This window comes from Anneissia japonica, unplaced genomic scaffold, assembly GCF_011630105.1.
Source record: "Anneissia japonica isolate Jap-2015-1 unplaced genomic scaffold, ASM1163010v1 scaffold287960_len3192837_cov198, whole genome shotgun sequence".
Taxonomy (NCBI): Eukaryota; Metazoa; Echinodermata; class Crinoidea; order Comatulida; family Comatulidae; genus Anneissia; species Anneissia japonica.
The window spans coordinates 526,981-547,852 of record NW_022712725.1 but is presented as its reverse complement, the minus strand read 5'-3'; the positions used below and the strand labels follow the sequence as shown (position 1 = coordinate 547,852).

The 20,872-nt window shown below is 33.9% G+C and overlaps 1 protein-coding gene across 3 annotated transcripts in view; it reads left to right on the top strand.

Annotated features, from left to right (window-relative positions):
* Positions 1 to 20,866, top strand: part of LOC117108070 (cyclin-dependent kinase 4-like) — a 35,194-nt gene extending 14,328 nt beyond the window's left edge. For all 3 annotated transcript variants that reach the window (XM_033249939.1, XM_033249937.1, XM_033249938.1), the window contains 7 exons: positions 11,294 to 11,429; positions 12,937 to 13,104; positions 15,787 to 15,896; positions 16,871 to 16,921; positions 18,136 to 18,268; positions 18,930 to 19,106; positions 19,282 to 20,866. In XM_033249939.1, the coding sequence (XP_033105830.1) occupies positions 11,294 to 11,429; positions 12,937 to 13,104; positions 15,787 to 15,896; positions 16,871 to 16,921; positions 18,136 to 18,268; positions 18,930 to 19,106; positions 19,282 to 19,485 (979 nt within the window). In that variant the 3' untranslated portion in view covers positions 19,486 to 20,866. The remainder of the gene's footprint in view (positions 1 to 11,293; positions 11,430 to 12,936; positions 13,105 to 15,786; positions 15,897 to 16,870; positions 16,922 to 18,135; positions 18,269 to 18,929; positions 19,107 to 19,281) is intronic.
* The last annotated feature ends 6 nt before the right edge of the window (positions 20,867 to 20,872 follow it).

Genomic DNA, 20,872 nt, shown 5'->3' with positions numbered 1-20,872 from the left:
TCTATTTGATTATGGTAGCTTTTTATCTACCCGGCACATAAAATCAGCAGATCTAGTTCTCGTGGGTCAGGGTCATATGTAAAAAAAAAGCTTGTTGTGTTTTGCCTGTAAAATTAGATTTTTATTCAATATGTTTATACATGTATTGACATCCGGTGCAGTTATGGTGTCTTAGTCAAGTGGTACCATTCTCATATACAGTAATATTACAATATATAAACTTTTGAATATAAACAGAATATCAGTTTGAATTTGAAATACCAGTAGCAATAATAAACAATTTCATGTAACATAAGATTTTCAATTTCAATATTATTTTTAACGAAAAAGTAGAAACTAAATAAATAAAAAGAAATATATAAAAACAATATAACAATGTCAATCGGCATAGTGCACAATCCTAGGTCTTTATGTGCTTTCAACAAATATACAAAAGAAGTTGAATGAAAGAAACAAATAAGATGAAGATGAGACAAAGGAAAAGTAACAACAAAAATATTCCACAAAAAGAAAAACAATGATGGACTTTTAACCAGTACATAGTTCAAAAGGTTCTGTATATTTTTGGTGGAACACAGTTTAAGAACGATAGCAATTGAACATAACTTTGCATTTTAACATCATGAAAAGTTATCACCATTAGTCATATGTCACGCACTCGTACCTCTCAACACCATGCAACGATATTCTGCCATCCTTCGATTTATTTTCACTTGTTATAATTGTTCTTTGTTTCATTGTTCAAGCATTTTCATGCATTTTAAAAATCTTACTTTTTTTTTAAATTGTTTGCATCTGGTCTCCCTATTTACCCCATTTTCACTTCCCCATTTTCTTAAGTAAATAATTAGAATCACTCAAGAATGTTGTCAAAATCAATACACACACACACCGGGCAAGTTGATGATTATCATGTTTCCTGTCCCTGGGCCAAGTTAGCTAAATATTATTTTTTGTTGAAGAGTGTTGCCCATTATTACGGTAGGATATAAATAGTAGCTTTTCATATAGGTGTTGAGATTAATGGACAAAGAGTTTGTAGGAGTACCTCCCTGTTAAGAGCAGGTGCAATAAATGGACCCAGAAAGCAAACTATCAGATTTATCTAAAGATTGTCAACCTCTGTTGTTTACCCTTAGTTCTTGAAAGTGAACTTTCTATTGTAGGGGTTTGGACTGTACTGAGCATATGCCCTGCTTTGTCAATGTAAAGTTTTTTGTGTTTTGCGTATAGAATTTCTATAGACACTTTCTTATTTTAGATCCAAATGGTATTCCATATAATGCGCTTTCCAGCAGCAGTACCAGTCTTGTGTTTTATGTCAAGTTCATGACGCTAGTATCCATACTGTTATTACATGCAGCGCCACTTTTGTTTTGCCAAGATGTGGACCAATTCCATGCATTGTTAGTCCTGCTTTCTGAATATTTTGTCAAATTATGTGCAGTATTGTATGCAATGACAGTCTTGCGCCATCAGGTTGTAGCCCTGCTATTCCAAGTAATGACACCTGCTTTTTCAGTACGCCTACAATTCAGTGGAACTGTATGCCACCTAGCAGCTAGTCAGCATTTAGTTACAACAGGACTATTCCTTGTAATGCAATCTTGCCACCCAAAGAGACCTCAGCTTGTCACAAGCAAGTTGAAATACTTGAAGTGTAAATGGAACTGCTTTTTAAGTAGTTATACAAATTAGTTCTCCCTGTCCACCTATTGTCCAGGGCTGGACTTAACATAGGTACACTTGAAAGTGTACAAGCCGTGTTGCTGTTCTATTGTGAAAGCTAACCCCTTGAGAGTCTTCCTCCCTCGGCAATCATCGATGTTGGTTTTTTGGACAAAAGACATCACAATTGGTTCCTCTACTCGTACATTTTTTTAGAATAAATCTGATATATTTGTAGAGTCTACCGCGGTAACCTAACAGCACCATGGAGAATGTAAATAAAAGAAAAATGAAACGTACTAATCATCAAAAATTCACACAGGAAAGATGTGCTTATATTCATAATATTGTTTCCTTCCTATAATAAACTAAGGGTCTATGTATAAACTAAAATGGTAAGATAGGATATTTTTTTACACTGACATACTTGCAACAAGATATGCCTAAATCTACATAGAAACACTTGGGATTAATTCCAAACAACATTAGGGAGTTTCCACAATCATCAGAGAATCTTGAAGTTGTGACCAGAGAGAAATCCTAAAATAAAAAAAATCATAAAGCTTTGTCCATACTATCGAATTTATGTGATGTGCCCATATATGGGCATGATGATGTTGCCCAAATATGGGCATATCACATTCGACAAATCTTAAGATTGATACTGTCACAAACTCTGCCGCATAATACTATAAATCAGGATGGAACCAATTTGACTCAAGACACCAGAACTGCAATATTTTTAGGATTAGATAAAAAAAAATGATCTAAAATTTTACTGGCAGAGCACACTTTACTCACTCTCTTTTCACACAATTTTCACAGTCAAAGTAGAATGCTTTGCAGACTTTCCAATAATTTAAAGGAAATTCTAGTAACTGATACTAATCATTATTTAATTTTACTTTTGTAATAATTTCATATTTTTATTATCATTGTATAATTATTAATTATTATAAGTTTAGGTTAATTTAATGCTCATTTGCTGTGTTAAATCATTTTGTATGAAACTTGTGAAATGTATTCTTTTCAAATGCCCTGAAGTTTTTCTTACGCATTTGGATTTTCTTTGAATTAAAGATGTACAGTATTCGTCAAACATATATAATGGCTTAAAACTGTTTTGTTTGGCAAATTAAAAGAGTACGAATGAACAATGATAATTAAAATATACATACAACTCCCAATATTTCATTATAATTCATATTTTTTTTGTTCTCTAGGTTTATCATATTTAAGAGAAAACAGCTGCCTTTATAGGCAAAGTTATCAAGTTTGTATTTGTTGGCTTCAGGGTTGTAGCCCTACTAATTTGAAGTCCAAATGTTTATTCAAGCATCAGCTAGAGCAGAGGTTCACTTCCGGTCAGTTTAATAGCCAGTACCTTGCTATCTGTATTGTAAGCTAACTATTTGAACAGGAAATTCATTCTCTGGCTGAAATGTTGGTCAGTGGGTCAAACACCTGATGAATACACAAGTTAGCCTAGATAATGGCTGTATATAGCAAGTCAAAAAGCGATAATAGTTAGATAGTGGAATACAGTACCTCACAAAAAATATATAATATTTGAAAAGTGCTCCTACACATTTAAAAGAAATACAGTTAGTACTCAAGGCATATGAGAAAATAAACAGCAGAAAAAGAAGAAACCTGAAAAAACATTTAAATAGCTAAGCTACTAAAAATATCCTATATCAATATCAAATTATATATTCAAATTTTCTGCTTCAATAGAAAGAGTAGTCCTAAATATAAAGATGGATTATTCTATTTTACAAGTTATCTTAACCAACCATGATGTTAATTGTTATGCCATTTACTAGAAACAGGGAGGTTGGCTTTAATGTTTAAATGGCAAGCCCTGTGAACTTGTTACCATACCCTACATGACTCTGAACTTGCTTCCTTGTGTAGCATTGTGGTCTCTCAAACTTGATTCTATTTTCGTTTCCTATCACTCAACTGCCATAGAAGAGACCTTATTCCATTGAAGATAGCGTTAGCTTGCCTTCCCCTTATTCCTGCATGGCGCCGATGCCATATCTAAAAGTGCTGACTTCGGAGCTAATGGGGGTGTGATAGAAAGTGAGGAGGTGCTAGCTGGGGAAAGTATATGAGATAATGTTGTGTTTAACTACTTGAGTGTATTCATTTTGCTCAGTTAGTTTGATAAGCCACTGTATGGCTCATGTCTTCCTAATGTTGTTGCAACATCCAAAGTACATTTGATCTGTTTGTGGACTTTTAACCTAAATTCCTGGCATTCCAACTTCTTAGGACCAATTTTGTTTTTTATGTTTAGTTTTAATGGGATGTCGTAATCCTGCTAGAATGGATTCAATACAGAACAAAAGGCTCAGGTTAATGCTTTGTTCATATAACATTGACAAAGAACAAGGAGTTTTTATGGGGTTTATATATTTAAACTGAATTCAATTTGCTGTATACTGTATGGTTCTACCATACCAGTACTACTCATCTGTAGTTAGTGGAACTCAAAAGATAATTTATTACTTTTGTATTTATTTTATTTTATTTTATTTTATTTATTTTTATATACAACTAAATCATAACATCAAGTAAACCCATTGTGGCAACTAAATGTGCTCTTCAAACATGAGATGAGACAGGATAGAGAGGGGAGGAGGTTGCACATTCTGGGTGGGCTACATTCTGTATAAAACAAAACATACCTGAATAATAATAATAATAATAATAATAATAATAATAATAATAATAATAATAATAAGTAATAATAATAATAAAAATAATAACAATAATAATAATAATAATAATAATAATTATTATTATTATTATTATTATTATTATTATTATTATTATTATTATTGTTATTATTGTTATTATTATTATTAATAATAATAATATGAAAATAATCACAAATTACTAATTTCTATTTTTATGTTGTAAAGTTATAGTAGTTTTTAAAATTGATATTTGTTATAACTAATATATTCTGAACCACATAATTCAGAATATAACTAATATATTCTGAATTATGTGGTTCATGGCCCCTGGGAAGGAAGAACAACCTTGTGGTTGAATGGAATTCTGTTAAAATTAAATTTATTTTATTAATAGGTACAGTTGTAGACATAGACTGATTTCTTTGTGCTCATACATATTATACTGTAGATGCTCATTTGAGTGCAAATTTCTGTCTTGAATCTTTCTAGGAAACCTTTTTTGGAGCTGAATTACTGAAGGGATTAGGAGGGAGAAGAGCTCACAGGGATATTGTTTGTCTCATTTGTTTGTACAATGGGTATAATTTATTTAAAGTGTCTGTGTGGTGGTCTTTGTGAATTCTGTATTGTGGTTGGACATGTACTGTAATATATTTGCTTACCAAAAAATACAAACAGAATTTTTTTTTTTTAGTTTTTACTTCCCGCTAGTTGAATTGCAGATTATTCATACAATTTATGGGTTTTGCCACAGATTAAATGAGATTAGTCGCTTATTGGTTATAATGCTTACCCTCATAGCTAGGTAGGCCTACCATTGGTATGCCTAGGAGCATGGACATGGGAAAGGGAATAGAGCCGGTGAATTTAAAGATACAAGTTATCTATAACTACTTGAGTAGCGCCACCATTGATAAAAATGTAGGCAGTAATTGCCTGCTTTATATTTTGACGAGTGTGCATTCCCTATCATTCACATTCACAATATACACAAGACCAATGGCTATTTTGAAAGATGGTACTGTACTTGGTAACCTATATTTCACAAAAATCCAGCTTAAGTTTGCCGGGCGTTCAGACTAGCAGGATTAGCCAGGCATGAGAATTTGCATAATAACGAACCATAACCAGGAAAACATGTTTCAAAACATTGCTCGCAAAATGTACGCTAGCTCACACCGTACGTAATTGAATGCCGATTAGTGTAATTTTGTTACCCAAAGTCAATGCAAGGGCCCCCCCCCCCGCAACAATTAAAGCCTGGCTTAGGAAAGTTCAACATGGTGGCACGCCAGGCATAGTTACTAAAGGAACGCAGCCCTGCTTGAGATAAACCATCTAGTTCAGACTGGCAGGTGGATCAACCCGGTGAGTTGAGCCGGGTTTATCCACCTAGCCTGTACTAGGCCTGAGTTGTATAGCTGGATGGAGTAGAAGCAAAGAAACAAATATTTTCACGGTTCAGTGCACACACAGTGGCCACTAACCACAACTGCACTTTTGTTGCACCGTATTTAAATCCCATCATGTCATATTCCATAAGTTTAATAATGATAAGATAATATGATCAAATATATTAGGCTCCTACTTGATTAAAATAGTTTCAGGGAAGAAAACAAGTTGCCGCAAAACTATCAGATATTTCGGATGGTATATTTGTACAGTCGGTTCAAGTGTGTAGCTTCTTTGATTGTTGCTACTACTTATACACTTCCTGAATTTCAGTTATATGCTTTTCTGTGTTTATTCATTTGGTACTTGTGTTATAATTGGATGACCCACCGGGTTAAATTTTTTATTCTTTTGTGGATTACGGTAACTAAGTGTTATTGCAAGTCATGAGATAGCTCATTAACTTATCAAAGAATTTTTGTAGCCGACTGCATCAATTTCCCAAAATCTGTCAGAATCCTAGGAGTAAAAAGCAATGGTCTTAACCTTCAATAATCGCCATACGGATCCTCCTATTCAAAGTATATCATATTTAACAGTGACATATCTAGGGGTTGGGGAGGGGGGAAAATCACTCTAGTGGTTAAAAATCACCTCAAATCACCTTATTTTGCAAGTTAGCACCTCCTCGCCTAATAATCAAGTCCCCACTTCACCTTCGTGCCCCCATCAGCCCCCCCCCCATTCAAGATTCCTAGATACGCCACTGTATCTTAATAATAATAATATAAGTATTTATTAAGCGTCAATTAAACGATAATCCATCAACAGTTTAGAAGTATCTTGAAAGAAATTCATCTGGATATCTCATATAGATAGGAGTAGCCGCCAAATGCTATATGAATTGATTGTTCTGCAATTATCATATCATACAGTAAAAATGTTGTTACAAAATTGTTATAATATTTTGATGGTGCCTTAGGTCTGAATTATTGTTGATTATATGATTCATAAATATAAAATAGAAATGAAATTAAGCCAAATAAATGTTTTAAAGCTCAGTGATTTAGAACTAGTATATAAAAGTGTAAAATATGAAATGTGTGTGTTCATTTTCCATTAAAATTCAAAAAAATGAAATAACATTCAACTATAGATTAAATAGAAGAATAATCATAAATTGTATTTACTGTCATGTTAATTACATTGTACATAACAATTGACAAATATGATTCATAGATATGGATCACAAACACAAAAAGTATTGTAAGACAGTTACAGGTATTGTAATCTTTTTTCTGGGAGAAAAAGGGTTAAGTGTAAAACATGAAACTTGGAAAAATTCCCTTTTCATGTTCCAAATATAAATATAGAAAAAATTTTTGGTGTTCATTGGTTTGTGTTTACATATTCGTTTCATCACCCAGTTGATTCAACTTTTTGTAATTGGGTCACTCAATATTAATGACAAGAAGATGAATTAAGTAGATTTCTATTTAAAACCACAGAGCAGTGGATGAAGTAACAAGATACTTGATTTGATTTGATTTATTCGATATCAACAGAACAACATCACAAAATCGGAACAACAAAAACAGAGAAACAAAAAAAGAGAAAACAAGCAAGTCGTCATTGTTGATATCTGGGATAACCCTCTAAATCCCAACACAGGATTTATTTCCAGAGGGGTCTTGAGGGCACCCTTGTTCCTCATCATGACAAATTTGTAGTGTCTTTGCCTGTAATGAATATAGTATGTAGGTTTCCATCCTCACACCAACCACCACCAAAGCATGTCTTTTTATTTAGGTATTCAAGCAAGCAAATTGGTTTTAACGATGTATGTTGTAATGTGGTATATGTTGCATGCTAATGAGTGTGAACAGGATTTGTTCCCATGCCTTTGTGGTCTGGCATTTGCCCTTTGATATTATATTGATCTAGAGATGAAGAGGCTATAGCTCAGACAAAGTTATGTGAAGAATGTGCTCGAGGCTTTGACCTGTAGATTCACTCGTTTAAAAACTTGGTGTTCATTTTCAAAATACTGGGCTTAGCTAAATTGTATATCGGAAATTTAAAGCTACTTGATACATTGTTCTTTTGTATTCATGTAGAGTCCTTTTAGGGACTAATTGTTTATATTTCAGCCGTAATTTATGCAGAAACAATTAATTATGCCACAAAAATTATTTATGGCCATTTAATGAATGTATTTCATTTACGCACCATTTTAATATTAGTGATAAGTATTTTTTACGTTTTTTAGCGAAAGTAATTTTTGAATGATCTTCAGAAGAGAACAGAAAATGGGGAAAAAATTTAATTGTATTTTTAGAATTTAGCAAAAATGATTCTACCAAAAGCATCTCAATGACTAATACAAATTCAAATAATTGAGGGCACCTTTTTCCATCACTCAGGGTCAGATCAGTTTGTACTGATAAGTGTCCTATATTTATTTAAGTTTCTAGGAAAATTATTATTTTTATGGGGTGATATTGTGGAAGTGGTTCTGATAAAAAGAGAGAAAAAACTTTTCTTTTTAAATTACTATACAATTTTTTGTGCTGACAGGTTCACTATTAGACCATTTGAATTGAAATTTTAATTCTATTTCAAATTACCGTTATTGAGATTTTGTTGTGGAACAAGATATAAAAAAAGTGGGAATTTATACGTTATTTTGATTGCCAATCCCTAATATTGTGGTCTAAAAGCACATTTTGTATATACTAAGCTATAAAAACTTTCCCTATGAACCCTACAAAATGTTTTTTTATTACAGGCCGTTGACCGAGGCTTCATCAACCCTTTGGTTCGAACCCCTGCGTAGGACACATCGGACCCCTCGTCGGCAAATTTTGGTGCCAACGCTGCCATTTCCTCACAAATAAAACTTAATGAAAAAAAATGTTTTTTCTCTGGTGTTTGGCTTCAGCTTTGTATAGTGGTTTTTATCACTATCGAATTTTAGACTTTTCCTTCCTATATGTTGCTTCTTTAAAATCTAAGTATATTCTTTAAAATGTAGGCATAACACTAGACCACTGTTGGGACTAATAAAGAGTACTAATGTGCCTTTGGATCTAACATGCAAATTAGGCCAGTCAGCATTAAGAAATCTTGGTTTAGTTTACATGTTTATACAATACACAAAGGATCTATTGCACTGGTGGTGTTTTTTATTTAGAGTTTTTGTTTTCTGAAAGCCTTTTATGCTGGGGAAAGTTTGTAGTTTGCACCAGATATCTTCCAGCATGCAGCACACAGGCCCATAGGCAGGATTTTCGATTGTGGGTGGGGGTATGTTTTGTGATCAAAGCAAGTCTTTGGCTGGGGGTGTTTTTTTGAGGGTCTTATTTAATGGATTTTTGAAACCCATAATCAATGAAAATTCTATTTAAATTTTCATTCTTTTGGGTGTTTGTTGTAGACCTGAAGAAATAATATTTTATATCCATTACATTTGTAGACCTAAATCAGTCTGCAATTACCAGAGCTAATCAACTTCAAACAAATTTTGTACCACTGTTATTCAATAGTTAGAAGAGCTGGCAAATGAAATGCAATGTATTGTGATAATTGGAATGATTTTAATGAAACAGGGGTCCCAAGTCTCCCAGAACTTGCGGGAGTCTCCTGGAACTCACAGGAGAGACTCCCTGAAATCTCCCGCAAGCAAGAATCTCCCGGAATTTAACCTATCTCTGCAAATTCATAATTTTGCATGGTTTCACTGCTTTATTATCAATTTTCTCATGTAAGTCAGCACCGAGGGGTATCACTTTATGCAGCAAAAACTTAAGAAAGTTCATTAACCAGATCAGTGGCAGATTCGAGGGAGAGAAAAGCCAGCCAGGGCCCCTAAATATTTCAAAATTATTACAAAATGGTGTAAAAAAGAAAATTATATTCAAATTTAAGACTGAGAGGGCCATTTCCAGCTATCTAGAGGTGCTGTAATCATAAACTTTTCTGACCTCAGCTCCAACCATAGTGGGCCTACACCCTCCATCTGTGAAAGTCTGCCCCCCCCCCCCCCAACCCGCCACTGCAGATCTCCCGGAAAGGACTTCTTCCAACTAGAGACTGATGAAATAAATAGGTTTTTAAAAAGTGAACCTTTGAAACTTGGGGTGGGGGAGTCCACCCCCTCTGCACCATTTTCTCCTAGTGTGGTAGTTGACTCTTTGAAGACAGAGTGGTTTAGCTTAGATTTATATTGTGAATAGGTACTTTAGTAAATGAAATACAGTAATTTTAAGACTTGCATTGTTGCATCAAGAAAATGTACTTTCCAGATACAGTAGGATATTTAATTTTTCTTTTAATTATTGCCTCGGGAAAAGATTTTAGAACTACTTTACAAAAGCTCAGTATTGCTTCTATGACTCAAAATTCAGTTAATAAAGGCAATTATCAAAAGTGGTTCTCTGTACTCAGAGGTTGCAGAATAGCCACAGTCATTCAAGTGGTGTATAGCTGAGCACTCACTGCGTTGCTGGATGAATCCAACTCCGCTCCTTTTGAGCTCTAGACGACAGCGACTTAAAAAATTTTGATTGTTTTGTTCATGCTTGTTATTTTGTAAAATGTCTTGAAATGTGAAGATAATTGCTGTATTTCATCCTGATAGAACTGTGATAGGACATCTTTATTGCCAATGATATGATGAAAATGGAGTTTATTTTACAACCTATTTTACACTTTATTATTGTAATTATTAATTATTGTCATTATTACCATATTTATTTCATTATTGTTATTGATAATATGGGACATCATAAATCTATGCACACATCTAGGATGTTCAAACCCAAGTACAGTACAATGAATGTAATTCTGGGCAGGTTTTCAAATCATTTAATTTCTCAAATACTATTCATAATTCTTATCAGCTGATTTTTCTATTTTCCATATGGGATAGTCTGCCTATTCTCTAGCTAAATACCATAGGAGGTAATTGACTTGTGGAATGAATAGTGCAAGGCTAGGCTAGACTAAGGCTTGGCTTCATTCGCCTATGGGAATGAATGAAAACGGCAGCCTTGGCCAATATTGCTTGTTCTGGTAAGGTATGCCAGTCTGCCGTTTCCTTCATAATGTTATGCCATCCATGACAAAGGACTATAAATAATTTGTTGGCAAGAGATAAATCAAGAATTACTAGTATTCCATCCCAATGTGTTAATTTCAGTTTTTCTTATTTTTAAGTACTACATTTTTCATAATTTTTTTTTTTGTTAAAGCATGGTTAAAGTGTGTGTAGTGTTCATTTTGCTTATGGTCTGTGCGGATTGGGGGAAATGACAGTTAAAACCATCTGGTTTCAGGCCTGGCATTTTTTAAATAAACAGGGGTACTTCAATGTTTTTATTGTAAATGGTCATTAACCTTGGCACAATTAGTTATTTTAATATCCCAATTCCCAATCCCATCCCACCCCTCCAAGAATTTAACCACAAAATGATGAAATGATCTAGAGAATAGATAACAATGTATATGGCTTTAATCTCTCTTAGGTTGCTCGATGTTCTTCATGGTGAGACTACTAATACAGACAGGAAACTGACGTTGGTATTTGAACACATAGACCAGGATCTTGCATCTTACATCGAGAACTGTCCACCTCCAGGCTTGAGCCCGGAAAAAATCAAGGTATGAATCTATTTCTATTTTGTAGGCTTAAAGTAAAGTTAATTTCACTTATAATATTATACATAAGTAAAATGTATTTCAAGTAGAATACATTTTACTTGACAAGAACAATAAGTTTTGGCAATAATGTGGAGTCTAAACCCGAGTTACCAATGTTGCTGCAGCTGGAAATTATAAAAACATGGATTAGCAACATGCCAACTCTAAAAAAAAAACGTGTGTTAACCATGGGGGTTTTTTTTGGCCCTTTTTCTGCTGAACTGTATTTTTGGATAATTATGTTTTAAAGCACTGTTATATCTGAACAAAAGGAATGGACTATTAAGAAGCAGCAAATTGAATTAGATTTGATAACAATGTTTTTAACTCTTGAAGTAAAAATTTCAGAATTAAAGATTGAGGCAAAGCAGGTGACATCATACTTCTGCATCATAAAATATGAAATATTATTTGATTGTTTTATAATGACCTGTTTCATCTTATAACTTTATCCAACATTTCCTATTGTGAATTTCCTCCAAAAGATAACAAAGATGGTGCTCATGTAACAGATTACCTAATTGGTCGGTTCTTAACAAAGACAATATTAACGCCAGGAAATAGCCTATCAGGACTGATCGTATCAGGGGTTAGGTTAGATAAATTCAACAATCTCTAATGGTCCAGCTTGCAGTTCCTGTGATCATGATATTCTGCTAAGTGGGATGCTGGCCCTACATTTGAGTATTCTTTGTAGTTGGTTTATCCCCTTTGGAAATACCTATGAAAGGACCAAGTCTGGTCAATCTATCACTTGCCGATTTCTCTTTGTTCTCACTTCCCCTCTATCCCAATGACATTCTCTATACCATCTATTTTTAGGTAGGACAAATTTGTATTATGGGCAATATGGGAGTTGACTTAATTCTTTTTTAGAGAAACCTTTATAAAATGGGGAAATAGAATATAGAAACTCTTTCTTAGATCAAAGTAAAAGAAGAAAATGCTTTAAAATAAACACAGGGCTGTTTTACAATACCCCTGTGGTGGAAAGTAGAAGCTTTGGGCTTTAAAGAAATTTAAATATGTTAAGATCATTATTCATTCAGTCAGTCAGTCATTCATATATTCTTCATTCATTCATTGCTTTCTTCAGAGTTGTTATAGGAATACAAAAGTTCTACTCTCCCAAGTGGCCTCACAGGAGTTCGCAAATACAATAAGCTGGAGTAATTCCCGCAAAAACTTGTCTACACGTTGGTTCTTTTCATATATGATTTTGTTCTATTTATATAATGATTATTAATATGCATTTTCCCCAATTTATTGCTCCTGAGTTTTCATTCTCAGCAATTTCTATAATTATTTATGACTCAAACTCCCAAAAAGCCTATTATATAGTCTTATACATCCACTGGCATTGGTAATAAACTTAATACCTAATATATATTTCTTACCATTATTTTGTATGTTTTGTCTTCATGTGAATGATATTTACAATACTAAATTTTTTAACTTTTTTTTTTAGTATCTTATGCGTCAGCTTTTGTGTGGCTTAGATTTTCTTCATAGCAACCGAATTGTACACCGTGACATCAAGCCACAGAATGTGTTGGTAACCAATAAAGGAGAGTTGAAGCTAGCTGACTTTGGACTAGCAAGGGTATATACCCAAAATATTGCATTGACATCTGTGGTAAGTTTGTGACTTCAGGGATTATAGATTCCTTGATATCTTACTCTCTACCTTGCTTGCTTTAGAGGATTGAATTTACAGATCCAGGAATGCAGAATAAGAGGGGGGGGGGGTGGAGTTGAGGTATTAAAAAGACTGTGGCACCTAGGTAGCCCAGAAATAGCACACTTAAACTTGAATTTGAATATAATTTCCTTTTAAAATTCAGGTGGCAGATGGCCTTCACCCTTGTATCCACCGTTGCTACTCTAAACTGATCTGTAGAGAATGGGGTTCCCTCCAGAACCCATTGAAGGAATTGAGTCCCACCCCATTGCAGAGACTGAATTCCTCCATATCCCACTCAAGAATATGCAGTATATATCTCACTCATTCCTCTACTGGTCTCCCCAATGAAAGGCCACTCCAACCTTTAAACACTGAATGTGACTAGCCTATTGGTATATTTGCGAAGATAAACTTTACATCATATTGAAATTCTTGTGGTTGTAGTTTTTATATACTTGTTTGATAACCTTTCACCACCCAATCATTCTCACTCTATACTCTATACTCCAAGTTCATGAGTACGAAAAGCTTTCGAAAATAATACTAAAAACTTCCTATTTATAGATGCTTCTATATGTTTTATGTTGAAGGCACTATTTCACCATTGTCCTAGGACTTTTTTAAAGAACGTATGCTTCGTAAAATGTGTTTTTGTCAAACACTGGCTGAAAATGTCCACCTTGCTTTTATAAAAAATTATTGCAGTATTTTTAGACAAAATCTGTCTATGAAAATATCAAGGGAGAGGGATTATGCTAGGAAGGTCTATCAAAGTTATTTAGAGAATGTGTTATTGTATTACGTTTTAAATGCTTGGTGCATGTACTGGGTTTGTCAACGAATTTGTCTGCCTAATGTGCGAGTGCTAGCCAAACACACCAGTCTTTTGACCATAAGTTGCAGTGCTAGCGATTGTTGTTGAGAACAACCCGTAGCAGCAACTGCCTATACAGTGTGTGTTGCCTAACATACACTTGTGTTTCGCTGTATAAAAGCATCATATTTATCCAATTTAATTTACTAAAGCAACTTTCTTACAAATCGGTGCAAGTTAAATTTCATAGTTCATTTAATAATACTGTATGTTAAACTTAATGCTTCATGCTAACAATTCCTCTAGGAATTTGTACTCCTGGGTGGAGAGAAACAAGTGCAGGTAAATTGCCTTTCCCAAGGACACAAGCAAAATGCATAGTGAGGGATTGAACCCCTGATATCAATGTTGAGAAGTAGCACTGCAACCACTGCACCACACTGCCCCTACTTTTATTCTAATTGTTAGTGAATACATATTTTTGGAATGCGAGCCAACCAGAGAATACCAGGACAGTTCATGAGACACTGCTATTATTATAATTAAGAAAAAATACTAGATGCATACAGAGTAGCAAGATTGTCCTTGTAGCTACAATGAAAGGAAGTATGTTAATGCCTTAAGACAATTTTCATAATTCTACTCCTGATGTTATGTTATGATATCATGTTTATGTAGATTAATAATTGTATTCCTAATGATGGATGTTCATTAAATGTAACCACAATCAAGGAAGTATGTTCATCCTCCTGGATGTACACCTATTATCACATCAATAGCTTCCTTACACTTAGTTTTGATTTCATAGCAAACTGTTTTCTTTAGATCTCCTGTGAGGAAAGAGTTCCCTGTCTTTGTTCTCTTTGTAATAAATCACTTTACCTCAGCTGAGTCTAATTTCCTTTGTTTGGATATATCTGTAACATAGTAAAAATTTCCCAGCCGGTTTTTACATAGCAGATTTGATATTTATGATGGTAGCAGTAGCTATGATTGCATCCAAGATTGGTGATTTACTTATGGTAGTAAATGTTACTTAATGCTTGGTATAATATTACCATTGAGTTTGATTCATATTTTTGCTGTTTAACATTAATGCACTTTGCGTAGAAAGTACATCCTAAACTTTAATATGACATTGACGGATTCAGACCATATTTTATAGGTGGTATTAAAGTGTATAATATAAACAAAATGATCTATGTTGATTATAAATCCAGATTTACATGAACTATATTACATTTTCCACTGAGTCTTAGAAAATGGAAGCGCGGTTTGGTGCTCAGTTTCCAATGCCACAGTCTTAGGTTCAATACCTGAAAATACACAAGCAGAGTGGCACAGTTTTTGTTTCCTGGTTTAAAACCTAACCTTGGCCAATCTAATATAGTGTGTCCTTTCCTTTACTCCAATTACTATGCCCTTCAGACAAGATGTTAAGATGTTAGTCCTACATACATACAGTATATGCATAATTATGTACATAAAGGCTTTGTACATTGTGGGACAATGTGGTGTGGGACAGTGTGGTATTGACCTTGTAGCATGTTTAATTGTCTTAGAGCTGCCATTGCCCATATTTTCCTTTTACACTGATTACACTGATTACCTTGCCCTTCAGGTAACATGTTAAGCTGTTGGTGTATATAATGGATCTGTAAATGAAATAAAAAGTCAACTATTTGTAAAGTATTCTTTTTTTTACTAGCCAAAATTCACACCTTGTCATGTCTTTGTACATTATTTAAAAATTTCTGTGTTGTGCTCATGTCCTTAAATTAAATCAGAGTTTGAAAATCAGATGTATTATCTTTCACCAGGTTGTAACATTATGGTATAGAGCACCAGAGGTCCTACTGCAGGCAATCTACGCCACACCACTAGACATATGGAGTGTAGGTTGCATATTTGCTGAATTATTCCGAAGAAAGTATGTATTTTTCTTTATAGCTTTTATATAATAATTAAATTGTGTTTTGTGTTATGAATCTAGCTCCCACCAGGGTGTTGCTAGCAGTTGCATTGGAAGCCAAAAACTAAAATTGATACTATAGCTTAAAGGGAACCCCCCCCCCCCCACAATCTTCTTTGGTGCTAAATTGAGCCATATAAAATTGGAATAGTTTATGCTTAGAATATTATATAAAACATTTTAAACACTATATCAATTTTAGATATAAGAAAGTATAAATTAAATTAAAATAATAATAATGTATATAATCAATTATAAGAATTTAACCGTGTAATTGATTGGCAATAAAAAATATGAATAAGAATTGATTGGTTAATTAATAACCATTCATTAAAACTCATCAGTGAGCTGAACAAAATGTAGACATCTGCCTTTTGCCCATAATTTATTGTCTATATTTAGAATGTGTTATTGAGTTTTACTGCCCGTGTATACTTAAAATTTCCAGAACTAATGATTACAAAACTCCCATTAATTATTTGATGGGTAATAAAGAATAGAATTGACAGCTTGTCAATCAGTCCATCATTCAAACAATCCATCAATCAAGTTACCAACACCTCTCAGTATAACTTTTATATTACAATACTTGTCTTGAGGCCCACCTTAGGCAAGACTTTTTTACAAGATCTGTGTGCCTTTCATTCACATGTGTTGCTTCCTGTTGTTAAATCATTTCATAATAATTGTCTTAACCCACATGGACCAAATATTGCTAGAACTAAATAAAGCGGCAATCGCTTTCACCATGAGGAAATATATATAATATATATATTATAAATGGACATAAAGAGAAGTGAGTCAATACATCTAAAAACAACCGGATACTATTTGCTAAATAGTGTACCAAGTTTGTTTTTTTTTGCGCACAGATACAAATGGACATAAGACCATCAGGTTTATTTGATATCTGCTTTTTTAAACTTTTTTAGACCACTGTTCCGTGGAGAATCTGAAGTTGACCAGTTGTGTAAAATTTTTGAGTAAGTAATATAGCATAAAATTTTATTTGAATTACATGAAAATCTGTATGTCTAATATATCAAAAGTCCATTCTGTAACAATTAGACGCAGAAACTTAAAGTACAACGACATACCAATGTAATTTTAACAAAATATTTACATATTGAATGGGTCAAAAGAGGAATGTAAGAATTATTCAAGAACTTATCAGTGTTATTGTTGCATTTTTAACAACAGGAAAGAGATTAAAGGGAAGCCATGACGCAGGGAGATTTTTTGGTTTAGTATAGTGAAAATGTTGCTTTTGGACAAAAAAAACTGCATTCACAATAACTATGGTTATCGCAAATTATAGTGTGGTATCAGAGGACAGGGAATCGATCTATACTTATTCAGAGGAGTTCCCCATCCTGATTTCCCGATTTCAGACCTTCACCTCCACTTTGGGTTGTTGAAACGCTTACTTATTTGTACATATTATGCCTATATTTTTGTTATGCAGTTAATAAATTGGATCTGTAATGTTAGGCAAAAAAGGGATAGTTTTGAATGAAAGGTCTTGTAGAGAGATGGAGATTAAAATTTAAGAGGTTAAATATTTGGCACAGATAACAAAAACTAGTTTAGTTTTTGTGTGGGCATGTGTGTGTGCAGTAGGATATAATTAATTAGGTGAGATGGAGGGAAATGCATGTCTCGTTGGGGCTGATTGGCTGCCTGTTGTAAGGTGACGGATTGCCATATCTGATAAGGGTGTAACAACCATTTCCTATCCTTCCATGTATTGAAATGGGCCTGCCGGCTATCAAGAATAGGGTATTAAAGATTAAATGTGGTAAAAATCTTTAAACAAAGTTGTTTGATTAAAACTTTTAATTTCTCACATATTTGTAAGAGTTATCAACTTCTAATTAGCTACAAATTGAAGCAAATAAGTTTTTGTTGATTTTGCAAACTTTTACTATAAAGTTCTTAAATTTTCTGCCTATTTAAGGATTTATGCCCAGAATATAAGAACATTATTGATTATGCATCTCTTTGTTGTTTAGGAAAATATTTTTGACTGAAAGATAATGGAGCTTACTTAAAAATGAAATAATCAAGTGAGATAGTGAACATTATTACTGAGGTTTAGAACATAAAATTTTTGAATTCTCATTTTGGGCTGTACTTGGTAAACAGTTACCTATATCAATATGTGATATAACATTTTTACATGGAATCTTGCATGTAGTGTGATAGGCCTGCCCCCTGTGGATAAATGGCCTGACAGTAGCTTACCGTGGAGCTCTTTTGCGGGCTGTGTTCGAAGACCTCTGGAGGATCTGGTACCCGAGATCTGTAGAGATGGTCTGGACTTACTTGAGGTATGACTAACATGTTACACTTTTCTTTATGTACTGATAGGTCTTTAATCTAAAATATTTGAGATTAATAATATTTTATGTTTAAATTGGTAATTTATAGCATGGGACCAACACTTATTTTGGAGTTTGAATGTTGCTTTGTTTGTGGTAATTATAGTGAAATACAATCTATACAGAACACAGCTAGCTTTATATAAAAAGACGGATTCAAGGGTTGCTCAGCCGGCCCGGGGCCCAACCCCACCCCTAGATTTTTCAAAATATAAAAGAAATTGAAGAAAAAAAAATTCTATTTAAATTTTGATTCTAAGAGTGCCATTTCTTGCTATCTAGAGGTGCCATAATCATAAATTTTCTTACCTCAACCATGGGGCTGAGGTAGTATAGACTCTTTGTCTGTGAAGGTCCCCCTCTGGGTCCCCTCTATTCAAATTCCTGGATCCGCCACTGTACAGTATATTGTTTAAAATTACATTGTTCCTAGGTTACAAATGTAACAAGCCTATTGACCTAACAAATATCAATTTCTATATATTAGTTTCTGGGAACTGACACACTAATTCTGAAACTACTTTTCATAGGGGGCAGATCAGCATTAGTATCACTACTACTCTTAATATCCATATACTAATTATCATAGTTAGTATGCTCTTTTCCTCAGCAAATGCTGCAGTTTGACCAGAATGCAAGGATAATCGCATCTGATGCCTTACAGCATCCTTACCTGATGGATGATGACGATGATGATGAAGATGACGAGGATGAGGATGATGAAGAAGATGACGATGATGAAAATGATGCTGAAGATGATTTAACAATGGCCTCTCAAGAATCTAAAGTAATCTTTTTAAATTAATTTATTAATGTGTGCTACATGTATAAATATATAATTACTCTACTATGTAAAGCACAATCTAACCATCTAGTGCAAATTGCTTATTTTTTGCTTCAAACTAATTCTTCTCTATGTAATTTTGATGAGAGATTAAGTAAAAAATATTTTTATGTAATAGGATTCGTCAGAAGTGATGAGTGTAGCTGGAACCAGTGATGGACGTAGCAGTAGTAGGGAGTCATCCTCAAGACCTACCTCCTCCACAGACACATCAATCTCATCACAGTCCATCTCCTTGACGACAGAATCCTCCACCGATGGCTCCTTGTTTTTGGACCCACTTCTGGATGAACTACGACCAGGAATTTCAAAGGAATCATGATCCGATTTAAACAAAAGTAGAAATTTAAAATTATATATATTTTTTTGGTTGAAAAAAAGAAGAAAAAGATTTATTTACTTTGGTAAAGCCTTATTCCACTATTTGGAGAATATGACTAATAGAAGAATTATCTTTAGCCTACTCAGCATCATAATTTGAGATTAGTTTGAGCTGTATTTTAGGCAGTAGTAATGTTGCAAACTTTAGTTAAGATGCTGTTCTTAAGTATTTTTCATGAAATAAACAGGTATGTTTATGTATGCTCTTTTATTGAAATATATTTCCTACGCAGAGTAATATTGGAGATTTTCACACTCTGAATTTACAGTAATTATTGGCTTTAGTTGGAAAGTAATTGATTTACATGTAATATTAATGTAGACCTGCCAAGTTCGGGTAAATCAATTATGGGATAGTTACGGGCGGGAGGAGTACACCACCTCAGCATTGGCATATCTAGGGATGCGTGGGGGGGCCCCCCCCCCAAAATCACTTGCAAGTACAGTAGTTAAAAATCACCTAAAATCACCTTATTTTGCGAGTTAGCACCCTTCAACTGAACATCGAGGCTCCGACTTCACCTTCGCACCCCCATTTCAAAACTTCTAGATACGCCACTGCACCTCAGGCCGAGGTTCAAATTTTGCTCCAAAATGACCTTGCAACGACCTTATAAGAAAGGCAAAGCACCCCAAATTGTGGCTTTCCAGTAACCAGTTTTAACTTTTTGTACTTATTGTGCTGAATAGGTGCAGGGGAGATAAAGCAATTGAAAAACTTGTGGTTCTAGGCAAACTTTTCCTTTATTTTGCAGTTCCACTCTTGTTGTGTGTATGAACCTATTTAACTTAAGAAATGCATGACTCCTACAACATTTTAAAAATGTAGACGGGATCCAGGACAATAATTTTGTGTGACTTTTGAACTAAATGCCTATATGCTTGGCAGGTCTCTTAATGTAGTATAATGAACTTTCAGTTACAGAAAATATATCATTCAATGATCATGTTAAAAACTGTAATCGATTCTAATAATATAATTTCAGAGTAAAAGAAAAATATACATGCAAGTGTGTATATAAAACGGAATTAACGAGGCTCAAACAAATTGTTTTCTAACACTGTACAGGCAAGAAGTGCATAGTATATAGGCCTAGTAAAGAACCTGCTGAGATGTATAGCTCAGACATGATTATTATCACTCAAATATAGAATCTAGGAAACTGTGGGCAAAGCTAGTGATAGGCATGATGATAAATAATGTGGGTAGTGTTTTTTTATCTCAGTATACAAATATAAAGAGTGGAGTATCCGGCAAGTGCTTTAACTTTACAAATACAAAATCATGTATGAGAGCAAAATACCAAATCATAAGACTAGTCTTGAGT